This window comes from Oreochromis aureus, linkage group 12 (genome assembly GCF_013358895.1).
Source record: "Oreochromis aureus strain Israel breed Guangdong linkage group 12, ZZ_aureus, whole genome shotgun sequence".
Classification (NCBI taxonomy): domain Eukaryota; kingdom Metazoa; phylum Chordata; class Actinopteri; order Cichliformes; family Cichlidae; genus Oreochromis; species Oreochromis aureus.
Genome location: NC_052953.1, coordinates 38,074,176 through 38,089,397, shown reverse-complemented (window position 1 = coordinate 38,089,397; position 15,222 = coordinate 38,074,176). Strand labels below are relative to the sequence as shown.

Genomic DNA, 15,222 nt, shown 5'->3' with positions numbered 1-15,222 from the left:
CTCTCATGCAAAGGTGGTTTTGAAATTCTGAGTTAGTTAAATGGAGTAATGTCCAAACCCACAGCATATGTGACCAGTACAGGATACTAATCACTCAAGTAACTGAGCTTTGGGCATGTCTATTTTCTGGTACTTTACACTACACACTTTACACTGTAGCTGTCAATAAACATCTTACATTGTTACTAAAATTGAAAAAGATATTTTATTGTGTTTGCTTTTTGATTTTATGTATTTTTAGACACAGCTTAATGGGGGTATGTATATGCATTTTACATTATGTGTGTTTTTATTGTTTTTGATTCATTTTCTATATGTAGTTCTTTTTTATTTGTTTATTTTCTATGTACCGTATTTTCCACACTATAAGTCGCACTTGACCTCGAACCGATTTTATGTGGTACACGGTGCTCAAACATCTGTCAAAAATGTTTTAGTACGACTTTGCTAAGCTACGAAGCCGCACCGCTTGATGGATTGTCAGAGCATTACGGCTACCATAGTCAGGAGCCTCGCGGAGTAATCTGGGTCCTAAACTCTGTCAGCTTCAGGTCCCAAAGTCAAACGAACACTGCGGCATCACCGAGAGTTAAAAACTGTCTAAATTCTTTCATCTTTAATAAAATGATCAGCGTTGCTGCTTTAACAGGTGTAACAATTAAGTTTAACATCCAGGCATCCATGAAAACAGAATTTATTACATTTAACGGAGTTAGCAGGAAGTTAGCTCGCTAGCTTCCACCTAAACATGATATAGCATGTTCTGACTGAGAGATTTCTGAAACATTCAAACGTACAGCTCTGCTATCACTTCCAACACAAATGAAGACAGGAAACTAAACAGCAGTGACGTTTGTAGGGTTACTGAAGTTGGGCTAGCTGCTATATAATGATGTGCTACGTGATCGCTAGCTACACAGCTATGTTAGCATAACATAAACACAGTGAAGCTGGAGGATAAACGCTAACTTTTTTACAAGTTAACGTGAGGGTTCCCGATGGTTAGAGAGAAATGCAATCGCATGGCAGGATGCTGTAAACGGACCAAACTTCAGTCAGGAGAACAACTGAGATAATCCATCCACAATACGAGGTTAGTCATTAATATACTGCAACAACATGGGAATAGAACAGCTGCAGGAGAATTCAACATTAATGAATCTATGGTACGGAAGTGGACGAAGCAAGAAGAATCAGTTGAGTAAAGACTGTTTTGTTTCGCTTAATGCGGCTTATGTATGAAAACAGACCCGTTCATCGACACTGCGCCTTATGTCCCTTTAGAAGTTGTACAGTGGATCATCTTACGTCATCTCTAGCCTCCTCTTGTACCACACCCATCGTTTGCATGAGCATAGACCTTCTCCCTGGCAGCTCCGTCTCTTTGTTAGGACCATATATCACAGCAGGTTTCGCCTTCACTCTTGCTGCCATCCTTCTGTCACTGGTCTCCACCCCCCCACCCTGCCTTTGCTGGCCTTTGCTGGCCTTTGCTTTGTGGCACCAATAAGCTGAACTCCATTCTGTCAATATTAAGTTTATCTCTTTATAAACTGCTTAGTGGAAATAGAAGAGTACATGTTACAATTAGGCAAGGAAAATGTGAATCAGGCCATCATTTTATCATTATTTAACATTCAAACAAAAACTAATTCTATTTTTATAGTGCTATGCTAGTTTGCTTGTTGTTCAAATTCTTCATCTGCAGTTTTTCTTTTTTTCCCCAAATCACTCCTTGTCATCCTCCTTTCGGAGCATTGCTGCTAGCTCTTCTGTAACGTTAAACTCTTCGATATCTGACAGAAGTGAACAACTGGGCCGTGTCACCAGCATCTCAGCTCTCGTCCATAGTCAAGGAGAACAAGTCAAAATTGTCCACATTGTTTTTTGACTAAGCTTCACATTTCCCACAGTGTCTTGTCTACGTCTTGTTACAGTTTGCCTGGAGAGCGGCACATTCTCAAATGTTTATTTTCCTCAGGCTATATAAGCGTGGCAGACTCTTTGATTAACACCCAATCACGTTACAATTAGGCAATGAAAATGTGAATCAGGCCATCATTTTATCATTAATTAATTAGGTAATTAGTGTTTGATTAACACCCAATCACAAAATGTTTTATTGTTTTTTGTGGCTGTTCCATTCTTGGATGTAACGCTCGGTCAAACGTTCAGATGTCTCTTCCTGCTCTGCATCAGTCAGTATTTCTGTGCATGTCTCAGTCACACAATGACCATTCAAATTGTAATTTTTAAACATGGCACCTGAGCACATTTGCCTCTGATTTAAGTAAACGCATATTTAGAAATCCATGTGCTGTTAAAGACTCTACATTCTGCATCAGTCTCTCTTTCTGTAGTCCATGTGACGTCTTTCAAAAACAGCAAACTCACATCTCTCATAAATATTAAGTAAATGTCCACTTCAAAATAAAATGCGACCTTTTCTCAAATAAATCACCAGAGAGAGAAAGTGACAGAGCTTTACACTGACTATGTTGATCAGTGCTGGGCATCTCAGTGAGCCACCCAACAAGCATGAAACAGGTACATGAGTCTGAGCTGAGTTAATGTCCAATAATACTAACATGAGGAGAAGAGTGTGAGCCACTAAATGTGTCACCAGGCAGATGTGATGCCAAAGGCTAGAAAAGAGTGTAACTGGACGACTTTTATGGAAAATTATTATTTAAGGCAGCTACACGGTCCAACACGATGTGTGCTGTAGAAGGTGAATTAATGCCACGTATCTAGACTGTACTAATACTAGCATTATTGCTAGCTGTAGTATTAACTCTGGCAGTAGGAGTGGAAAAACCAAGCCACAGTATTTCAGTCGTTTGATATTTGACTTGTTATCTTTACAGTAACTTTCAGCACAGCGTATCTGAATTCTCCCAAAATATTCCACTTACCTAGGTTATTTTCCCCGACTGCATCTGTGGACATAGAAAACAAAACTCTTATCAATATGCATGATCAACAGATATATAACGTCAGTGCATATTTAGGCAGTGAGACTGTGGGCTTTTTCAGCAGTAATGTTATGTCTAAACAGGGACGCAGGCTGACGTGCTGAGACCTGCACAGGAGGAAGGAGCAGGTATGAATATTGAACCCAGTTCAGCAGTGCACTACTGTGCAGTTAAGTCACGCACGTGCTTCAGTACAGAGGCCGAAATTATTATTTAAGTTTAAGTTTGATCAGAATTTTTTTAAAATTCTGGATTTTTGATCGATATTATGTCTCTTTCCATTAAAATGAAACTACCACAACAACAACAGCAGACTCTTCATTTCTCTGCGAGTGAGCAAATGAAGCACAATCAGTCAACACTGTAATACCACATTACATTAAGATCCCCTTAAACTATTATTCACATTCTTCAATAATCAACTGATGTGCAGCCCTGGGTTGGATACTACTCAGTATTCATTTCAACTTTTAAATACAATTTTATAGTTAACAGCAACAGTCACCTCAAGCTGCTTCAAACAAAAACACCCGGCAACATTCGAGCAAAAACCCAACAATCAGACGCTCCTTAATGAGGAGCACTCGGGGACTGTGGGGAGGAAGAACTCCTTTTTAACAGGAAGAGATCTCCAGAACAGAGAGGGGCAACCATCTGCTGCAACCGGTTAAGTGGAGACCAAAAATATACAGTATATAGTGAGTTCACCACTGCATGCAGCGCATTCGCTGATGCCGCTCCATCAGAAATTAACTGTAAAATGACAGCAGTGTCCAAAAGTGTTTCTAGTTTTGCTGATGAGCTCATTATACACGCTCCCTTTCTAAACAGGAAGTATCGTGGGTGCTAAACAGCTGAATGAGTTTTGAGTAATTAGTTTGCTTAGTAAACGACAACAGCATCAGGCTGGCTCGGGTTAGTTTCAGTTTCGTGGTCGTACATTGCGCTCAGGCTACACGTTTATACGCTGGCAGCAACCTCCTGGGCTAAAACTGTTGTGGCTTCTGTGAACGTCCCAACAGTCCAACATAGGTAAATATAGTAACAATGTATGTGTGAATCTGTGACACTGGTTAATAGATGTCTTCCAAACTGCACACACCCGCCTTGGTTGACTTATCAGACTTATCTAAAGGCTACACAACCCCTGTCCTCTTCATCAGCAGCTTAACAAAATCCTCCTGACATCTTCACACCAACTGCCAAAAGCAAGGCAGCCTTATGAGGCACAAACGGTGACATCACCCGAACAACAGCTAAACAAAATAGGCCACAGCTGTTTGCTTCTTTAGGCTACAAATTAGACTCAATATGTCACATGGCATCACATCACAGGCAGGACTGAGGAAATAAGCATCGAGTTGTATCCACCGGACCGACCCGCTGCCATTTCTTTCCGTTTGCTTACTTTTCCACAAATGCACATTCAGAGCTCGTGCTAATTTGCACTAAATGAAGAATGAGCAAAGAAGGGTGTATTGGCGGGCGCTGGATGAATTATGGAGGGATTTAAATAATAAATGATGAGAGTGTCTTGAAAGAGGGGAGGGGGCACTCAGGAAGATAGTGGGACACTTTGTAGAAGCCATACTCTCTAAAGAGATCTGGGGCATATGAATAATACCTTACTGGGTCCATTATCGCGTATCAAAGCATCAAATGAATTATTCTGTGCATGCGGGCCCTCGGATGTGCATACAGCACTGCAATAGTTCCACTTCAACAAGAAAACAGAAGGAATGGGCAATTTTTCCATATGCACACATATGGGAGCAGAGATGGAGACACCTGGGAGGAATCCGTTAGCTGTCAGTGTGGAGACATTAAAATAGAAAACAGTTCATAAAGCCTTTAATGATGCAGACGCCATATTTACACCACATGATTGAGGAAACTCTATACATCACCCTCACATTCATCCGCTTAGAAAGAAAAACATCCAGCAGGGAACAGACGAGTCCCTCCAGAGACGAGAGATGGGAAAAGGGAGAAGGGTGGGGGATCATGAGTGTTGTTTCTCAGACCTCTACTTAGTCTAAAAATACCGAAGCTGAGCTCGGTGGGAAGGTTTCCCCAAACACCACCTCAATATTTTAGCACAAGTATGTGGGGGAGTACTCTTTTCTGAGGCTTCGGTTGAGGCCACACCAACATACGTAGTCTTCATACTATCAGGTTACTTTGATCAAATCAATTTGAACTTTGAATAAAGAAACACAGTGCTGTGTCACACATCTGCAGCTTAGTAAGGGAGAGGACCCTAAACTGTTGCTGGACTTCCCAGAGCTCCTCAAACTGCCAGCTAAAAACAGCACGCATTATACATAGCACGATCTGACCAGAAACAGCACAAACATGGATTTTTTTCTTTTTTTTTAACCTGTCCCGTTTGGCTCTTTTGCCATCAGAATTATTGTCTAAAGGCGAAGAAAGATGCCCAACGGATTTACTTTACCAAATTGACCATCCCAGCCTTGCCATAATGGTCTATTTGATTCACCTTTTATTGTTTATTTTATTTTCACTTGCTGAATACGGGACAGACTTGACTGGGGAAAAGAAAGGGGAGAAAGAAAGAGGGAAAGAAAAACAGCGGGGAAGAGGGACGGGGAAAAAGGGCAAAAAACCAACAAAATAAGCAGACAAAAAATACATATATCGATCACCTGGATCACCTGTTGAGAAAGAAAAAAGAGAAAACAAGCAGAAAAAAATGAGCAATAGAATAAACAACATCACAATGATCTATGGGAATATAACAGTAAATACTAAATATTAAACATTATTGTGCAGCACGTAAGATCGACAGCGCACAGTGTGCTTTGAGGTAGGAGCCAAAAAGGGTGTAGTTTGTGTGTGTGAGCACCCGTGTGTACACCTGTGAGCATGGACGCGCTTGTTTTTAAAAGGTTCCTTCATGTAATGATCTGCTAGAGGGTGTGGGGGAGCCACTGCCCCGTCCTCCAGGGCATGACGCAGGTATGGAGGAGATCAAAACTCCAGACATCCAGAGGCCCCCAGAACACAAGAGACCAAGGAAGACCAACAGAGGGGCAGCAGCGCATGCTATCCCAGAAAGAGCTGAGGAGAGTCCCAGATGAGGGGTCACTCAGCAGCCGCGGAGCAGAAGCCAGGGGGGGTTGCAGTGACGTGCCCGTGAGCTCCGCCAGCAGCCAGCTGTGCCTGAGTGACCGAGCCCCAGGCCGAGAGGCCGAGGGCACCCCACCCCCAAAGGGGCCCGAGTGAGCCCCAAGCTCCAGGCCCCGACAAGCAGCCACCAAGGAGTGAGCCGGTGTGTACCTGGACGCCCATCCCCGGACACAAAGAACCACCAACGCACCGATGTCTGAGGGCGTCCGCCACCGGCAGGGGAAGTGGTGGGGGGAGATAGGCCTCCAAACCTTGGAGGGCCTGAGATGTCCTCAGAGAGGTGGCGTCTGATACCCAACCTGACATATAGACACAGACATACAGGCACACACAGATACAAACATCCATTCTCACCCTCATGCTCTCATATGCAATTACTCTACACTCAACCAACGTGGAGACAGACATAAAGAGACGCTGTACACACAATCACACTCCCCAAGCGTACTCTAAGAACCGGGTCTAGGTACCCTTGCCCTGGAGGGGAAACTGCACCCAGACCCAGGTGGTGTTACCCTTTTCCCTGCGGTGGGGAGAAGCAGACCGCCCCGACTCCGCAGCAGCAGGGAGGCCCCACATTCCAGACCCCAGTCGGACGGCCAACTCCTCCTCCTAGCCCCCCCGCTCCAGCAGGCTGCAGAGAACGGGGGTGTGTGAAGACTCCAAACCTCCCTCCACCCGCTCATATGTAGTGTTGATGCATGTGTGTTCTAAGGTGCATTTAAAACCCAGGAGGGCATGGAGCTACCTGCCAGAGCAGCAGGTAAGCACATAGCCCCTCCTGCTAGCCCTCAATGTCTACGTGTATTTAAAATTGAGAGGTGGGCAACGACGCCAGGGGTAAGGTGTACACCCTGATGGTAATTTGGAGTCCGTGTTGCGTGCCCACCCCCAAGATCCTATATGTATGTGTAATGAGAGTGTGAGTAATGTGAACGTCTAAGTTGTGGGATAAAATTGAGGCAGAGGCAGCCAGAAGGGGACAGAGGGGGGGGGATGCCTACTCTGCACCCTGGTGACACACCTTTACCCCAAGGCCCTGCATGTGTGGGTGATTGTGGTGGAGCGGGAAGAGGGAGGCAGCTGGAGATGGGGAGGGAAGGAAGGGAGGGGCGAGTGACCCCTCCCTGGGGCCAGCTCCCACGCTGACCCCAGTAGGCACCTCCATACTCTGCAACCCGCCAGGGTAAGGGGGCCCAGGCCCATCCGGACCGGGGCCCAGTGCAGCAGCGCCGCCCGGCCCCACAGAACCCGGGACAGTCCACCTGACCCCACCACAGAGAAAACTGCACCCACCCCATCATCCACTCATCTTCCAGACTACACAAGACAATAGACGCCCAGGCTGAGAGCTTCCTCCACCTCTCCTGTATCTCCCCCTCCTGCAGAGAGAGTTCCTGAAGAGAGGAAAGCTCCTGCAAGATGTGACAACCTCCCCCACCAGTTGAAGAGCCCCCCAGGTGGCTCGATGCACTGGTGGCACACTGCGCCAGGGCTGGGCCCCCATACACCCACCCGCCCACAACCCCGGCAACACACCAACCCGGACCCAAGCCCCCGAGGCCCGGCCAGGGCCCCAGCCCAGAGAAGGAGCACCCCCAGAACCTCACGCCCGTCCCGGACCCACCCAGGGGCAGCCAGGCTACCAGGTCAGTAACCCACGTTGGTCAGCACAGACCCTCGCCTAGCCCCGCTGCACGCAGCCACGAGGAAACCGTCACCTAAGAGCCAACAGAGCCCTTAATTGGCCATGACCGCTACCCCGGGTTGAGCCCCCCAAGGAAGATGCTCCTGGGGAACCCCCCGACGCCCTAAGCCCATCCCTACCCCCACACCCATCACAACAGCAAAGGTGGGACCAAACTATGACCCCCCACCCCCACCAGGTGATGGAGCTGATCAAAGGAGCCCAGAGCAATTGATCTGATGTGGTGGCAGAGGCTGTATCAAGACTAATGTAATCTAATAGATAATTTCTATATTGGTTAGAATTAAGATTATTTTTATTTTTACAGTTCATGAGGACTGTTTTCTTGGCTATGCATAGGGCAGTGAAAACCATATGGGCTATATTCTTTTCTGAAGTGACATTATCTAAGCTGCCCAACAAACACACTAAAGGGGAAGTTGGAATGTTACATTTCAGACACTTTGATAAGTCTTCACATATCTTGCGCCAAAACTTCTGAACTGGTGGACAGAACCAAAGAGCGTGGATATAATTGTCCGGTGAATTGGTTTGGCAGTGTGAGCAGTTGTTGGTAGACGTAAAGCCCATCTTGAACATCCGATGACCTGTATAGTGCACTCTATGTAGTATTTTGTATTGAATTAATTGAAGACTGGGATTTCTAATTAGATGAAAGGTTTTTAAGCAAATCTGAGACCAGAAGTTTTGGTCTAAGTTAACTGATAAATCCGCTTCCCATTTTGCAATAGGAAGTGATATTGATTCATCTGTTTTAGAAAGCATTCTGTATATTTTGGATAGTAATTTGGGGGTTTTAAGAGTAAGAAATTGTACCACACTTGGTGGTGTTTGTAATTCAACTTGACCCGGTTTAAATTTCTTTTTTACTATGGATTTAATTTGGTGATATTCTAAAAATCTTTTCTTGTTGATCCCATATTGTGTAACTAGTCTGTCAAATGAAATAAATTCTGTTCCTTCTAGTATATGTTCTAAATATTTGATTCCTTTACCACTGCAATCTGGAAAGTTTATCATATTATTGTTTTGTAATATGTCAGGGTTATTCCAGATAGGTGTACATTTGCATGGGATTAATGAAGACTGTCAATTTCAGAAACTCCCACCATGCTGTCAGAGAAGAGCTGATGTTGATGCTTTTGAAGCATTCATGTCGTTGGATGTTTGAACTGATAAATGGTAGATCTGAAATCTCTAGAAACATGGATTTAATGTACAAACATCAAACAATCTTTGCAACTTAGTGACAGAGGATCTTCACGTAGAACCGAAACCCCTCTTAAAGACTCCACACCGTGACAGAGCTGTAAACACTCCCTGCTGTACCTCTCTCCTGACCTCCTCCACGGATACTCACGACAACTTAAACCAATAATATCAACATTGGCTTCCATTAGGAATGGGAATTAAGTAGTAGTCTAATTCCTTAGAATTGTTAGTCTACCTGTCTATTGAGCCTGCTTATCAGTTCTTGCAGCTGTGCTACAAACAGCTGATTTCAGTTCGTGTGTTGCAGGAGTGAAACAGCGTCACAGTCTGCAGCACGCACATGGACGTTACTTTTATTTTTATTACATAAAAAACAGAATCCAAGCATCTGAGACAGAAACTGCAATATGTTGCTAACACAACTTTGGCTCTTAGCAAGCACCTGCATAGACAGCATGCTAACGCTAAGCTAAACAAGAACCCAGAGTGATGTTAAAGCTGAGAGAACGCCGACCTCAGCCAGGCAGCCAGATCCTGAACTTCAACAGGTAACAAATAGATGAAAACAGCCTCTGTTTCTATGATTCTAAAGTACAGGGTGGGCCATTTATATGGATACACCGTAATAACATGGTAATGGTTGGTGATTTTAAAGTCCTGTTTGTGGCACATTAGTATATGTGAGGGGGCAAACTCCTCAAGATGGGTGGTGACCATGGTGGCCATTTAGAAGTCGGCCATCTTGGATACAACTTTTTTTTTTTTCCATAGGAAGAGGGTCATGTGACACATCAAACTTATTGGTAATGTCACAAGAAAAACAATGGTGTGCTTGGTTTCAACATAACTTTATTCTTTCATGAGTTATTTACAAGTTTCTCTTTGTTCACAGCCATTGACATGTCGAAGAGGTTAACACGTGAGGAGCAGATCGAAATTGTGTTGATATCTGGTGAACGCAGTAACCGGGTCATTGCAGCAGATTCCAATGCAAGACACCCTACGAGACCACCCATCACAAATGGCACCCTTACAAACTCCAGCTACTGCAGCATCTCAACAAGGATGACCCAGATCGGCGCACAGAATTTGCAGAATGGGCAAAACAAAAATTGGAACAGGACCCTCAGTTCACGCAGAAGATTTTGTTCAGTGATGAGGCAAACTTTTATGTGAATGGTGAAGTTAACAAACAAAACCACCGCTATTGGTCTGACACTAACCCACATTGGATGGATCCCTCCAAGACTGTTGGAACAACAAAAGTGATGGTTTGGTGTGGTATATGGGGTACAATGATAGTGGGTCCATTCTTCATCACTGGAAACCTCAAGGCCACTGGATATTTGAAATTGCTACATGATGATGTGTTTCCCTCTTTATGCACTGAAGCTGGCACGTTCCCTGAGTTTTTCCAGCAAGATGGTGCACCACCATATTATGGGTGCCAGGTCCGAGCATTCCTAGATGAACAGTTTCCTGGAAAGTGGATTGGTCGTCGTGGGCCAGTTGAATGGCCCCCAAGGTCTCCCGATCTGACCCCCTTAGACTTTTATCTTTGGGGTCATCTGAAGGCAATTGTCTATGGTGTGAAGATACGAGATGTGTAGCACCTGAAACTACGGATACTGGATGCCTGTGCTGGCATTTCTCCTGCGGTGTTGCTATCAGTGTGTGAAGAGTGGGAGAAGAGGGTTGCATTGACAATCCAACACAATGGGCAGCACATTGAACACATTTTATAAGTGGTCAGAAACATTGACTGTAGAAAACATGGATGACGCGACTCCGCCTACTACCATTGTGCAAAAATGAAGCCAAAATACCCCGCTTGTGGAGGCTGCCATCTTGCAAATTTGGAGCCAGAGTCTGCGCAGTAGTGACTTGAGGTGGAGCGACTGTGTAACGCTCCCGCCCACACACCCGCTGGACGTGACCGCAAACACGCCCCTCTACACTTTTTACGTAGCCCGGCTGCTCGAGTTTTTTTGCTGGTTTACCGCGACTGACGACTCCTTTAATTAAGGTAAATACAACCATGTCACTGTTATAAAAAAAAGACACACAGCTTATCATCTTATAGTTCTAAAATCACTCTGTTGTTAATTCGTTAGCTAGATTAGCCGCTAGCATACGCACTGTGTTGAAGGCTTGTTGCTAGCTGGTTAGCGATGCTACACACCTAATACTCTTAATAGTCTGTGTTATTGAAGGATTCAGCACTTCTTGTGTTTGTTATCCATTTTTAGACAGTGATGAGATCATCTGCACACTCCACAGAGGCCCAGAGTTACTGTTAATATCAAAAATATAATGCTGTCCTTTGAGATTTTAACATAAGACTGTGAGTGTAATGGATCTAAAACTGTTTGAATCTTCAGAGCCCTCTACAGCCTGGTAACATGGAGACTTTAAAAACATCAGCAGAACGTTTCAGTAGTGTAGTCTAATTTGTTCTTTTCATTTAATAATAGAGTCCATATTATATCAACAGCTACATTCACCCTGGAGAGAAACTAGTGAGGGAGACCACCAGGACCAAGCTGGGTTTCCTGTGTCCAGAGGTTTGGAGAAACTTCTTCCCTTTCTTCATCACAGCTGTCCTGTGCCAGAAGTTCTGTTGACCCACTGAAAGAGGCATCATTTAAGAAACACCAGGAAGACTGAAGCTCATCGCATTGATCAAGCAGGACTCATGATCTTCACCAGCAGCTCCCTCACAGGAAATCTTCAGCACTCCTCCGTGGGCCCGATCCAGGAGATGGATAAACCCAGCATTTCATGAACACTGTGATGGAGACCTTTGGTTTGTGTAATGTTATAAATACTCGGATACTCCCCAGAGGCTCCGGACTTTTACATAAAGATATTATATTCAGTCCTGTAGAAAGTTATATATTTAAAAATATATGATCCTCTCTGGTCACTCTGGTATGAATAACTCTGCATCACTTTATGGTAAATGACACACTGTCTGCAAAAAACTGTGAAAGAATTCCAGATGACAAGTTTGTAGTTCAACATACAAGTGACGACCTTTGACCTTCATCAGGTTTTATTTAATTGTGCCAGAGAAAATCTCATATGCTCTTCATGCAGCTGAGTACATCAAGTGTTTAAAACGGAAGCTGTGCAGGTCTGAGATCAGCAGCTTTGTGAAACACCAAACTGAGGTCCTGTTAACGCTGATATATAGTGACACTGTTACATGAGTGATTAGTCCTTTTGTTTTTTTCTCTTCAACTTTATCAATAAAGCTGCAGCTTTCACTACAGCACATGTGGTACTTTAACCTTTGTACTGTTTTCATCAGTTCATTTTGCAGTTAACATGTTGGATGATCTGTCTGCTGTCACTGGGTGGTGCTGAGGTCTGAATCTGAGGGCAGCTCCTGTAATCACAAAGAGAACAGAACCATCAAACTCAGATATAAATTTTATCCCTCAACATTGAAATAAAGCTGATTCTTCTGTCCTCACACACTCAGGATCTGAAGTTCTTCTCTTACATTTTTTCAGTATTACAGTACACTACAGTACTTTAATCCATAGTTCCTGATTAATGAGGAGTTACTGAAGTACAAGTTTTTAAAAAAGATGTTACTGTCTTTACAGATGTGGCAAGAGCCTGAAAACATGCTGTTGTTTGCATAAGTTTAATATTCAGTTCTGCACAGGAGCTGAAGCAGCGTGCAGCCTGTTGCTTTTACAGTATAACACTTGTAATAAAAGTACAGTAACAGTAATTAGTGACTGAGTAGCCCGGGGCGTTTCTCTTGATTTCTTTAGTAAGTTCATTCACCTGCACAGATTAGCTAAACGAACCCTGACAGCCGAGTGCTCATCTTAGCTAGCTAGGTCTCAGGAGCTAGCTAAGGACGGTAGTTACGGATTGGCTTACAAACACGTTTAACTTACCTAAAAAGTGCAGCGAGGCCTCGGGTCCTTCTGTCGGGTAGTCCAGTTTACTGAAGAACACCTCAGGCTGTCAGGTTAAAACACTCGGTCGTGTTTTTCGTGGCGTGGCGCTGGCCCTCCTCTCAGAGCCTACGCTCTAGCTGCTATTCCCGAACACAGATACGCAAGTTTCTCCGTGACTGCAGCTGCCAGTCAAAGCTGCTATGATGACGTTTCACCCCAATTTATCATCGCCGCGGTAGGAATTAGAATCAAACTTATGGGAAAGGAGACCCCTTGGACATCAATCAGCATGATGAGAACTATTGATAACAAAAGAAAGAATCTTTGGAAGAAAATTATCTGAGGAGAATAAATTTATTTTAGTCTGATCCCAGTCCCATCCGCTAGCATGGAGGAGGCGGGGTTTATGACCTATACTGCAGCCAGACACCAGGGGGCGATAGAGACGTTTTGGCTTCATTTTTGGGGAGCTGTCGCGTCGTCCATGTTTTCTACAGTCAATGGTCAGAAACTTGTAAATAACTCATGAAAGAATAAAGTTACGTTGAAACCAAGCACACCATTGTTTTTCTTGTGACATTACCAATAAGTTTGATGTGTCACATGGCCCTCTTCCTATTGAAAAAACAAAAGTTGTATCCAAGATGGCCGACTTCTAAATGGCCACCATGGTCACCACCCATCTTGAGGAGTTTGCCCCCTCACATATACTAATGTGCCACAAACAGGACTTTAATATCACCAACCATTCCCATTTTATTACGGTGTATCCATATACATGGCCCACCCTGTAGAATCATGGACTGATTGTAGCTCAGGAGGTAGAGCAGTAGAAAAAGTGCTTGTGTGATTGGGTGAATGAATGAGTTGTATAAAGGGCTTTGAGTGCTCAGATAGGAAGTAATTAAGTAACATACTGCATTACTTTTAGGAAAAGAGTTCTGTGTAATATGTGTAATTATGACTTCTTTGAGTAATGACCTCAACATGAACAAAGCTTTGGCCATACGGCGTGCAATGAATTTGCACAAATGTGATGTCTTTGATATGATACTTGGTGATGATGGTGATGCTCAAAGAAGAGCCAATGAGGATCGATAACCTACCTAACCCTAACTGATAAGGAAGTGATATCGATCAACTCTGCACTTTTACCATACTTTGTTTGAAAACCTACTGGGGTTGTATACAGAGGAACATTTTTAAAAATATATATTTTTGCCCAACAAACCTTAGACTTAACTGTAAAAACTTGATTATTCACATACAGTTCCTGTGAGACGCCAGTCACAGTTTGGATCAAATATTTCAATCATACAAAAGATTTGTTTCCAGGCAAATCATTCGCTCATTTCAGAAGTTATCCACCGTTCACAGCCACTAATAAGCTAAAGGATCCCACCAGCGAGCGCTAACAATCGCTGAAAGAATGAACATTAAAAGGATTTAATCAATTTATTATTCTGCACTTTGCAAACTCAGACCGCCACAGTTTTGATGTCAAAGACAAAGTAGACCAACTGTGTTAGAAGTATGTACATGTGCATGTTCAGACACCTCCTGCAGCTCTGTGCTGTTTGTGTTTGGTCTGAAGCTGCAACAGTATCTGAGGCCCAGGCTGATATCACTCCTAAGGCAGGTTCCTTCAGGCAGCGCTTCACTCTGCAGCCCCTGAGGAGGAAAGGAGTGTGTCTGGGAGGAGGGAACTTATTTTGGTGACACTGGCCATGTCCTGACACCAAACTCTTGGGACGCCACAGTGCTCAAAGTGAAGGTCAAAGAGTTGAGGTCATACCAAGGCAGCCTGATCAAAGTCCAGTAGGATCTCTGGAAACATAAGCCCTCAGTCAGTCCTTTGTAAATAAATGAATAAATAAACAGAGTTGATTGAGAGGAAAATATCCCCTATTCACAAGCCAATATCCACTCATTTATATACACTATAATCCACAGTCCACATATTCTGACACATTCATCCAGGCCATCGAGTGCACCTTGTTATTTTAGTATCTGTGAGACAGTTATGAATGACAGAGCCCAAATGAGGCAAGATTTTTTTTCCATTTAGCAGGAGTTTGGGAGTGTTTCATCTTATTGCTCAAATGACAGCTTTTAATGGTGCAGCATTCATAACCCGTGCCTCTTATCATGGCTGCCTCCAACACTTGATGGAATTTGCCATCACACAATGGTTGGAAAATACACTTCAAAGACAAGACGCATCTAATCTCCTCCACTCTGCACATTGCAAATTTGC

At 43.9% G+C, this 15,222-nt stretch overlaps 1 protein-coding gene across 1 annotated transcript in view; it reads right to left on the bottom strand.

The window, feature by feature from the left end:
• nr6a1a (nuclear receptor subfamily 6, group A, member 1a) overlaps positions 1-15,222 on the bottom strand; it is a 130,134-nt gene that overhangs the window by 46,354 nt on the left and 68,558 nt on the right. The window contains exon 4 of the mRNA XM_039620540.1: positions 2,916-2,939. Within this exon, the coding sequence (XP_039476474.1) occupies positions 2,916-2,939 (24 nt within the window). The remainder of the gene's footprint in view (positions 1-2,915; positions 2,940-15,222) is intronic.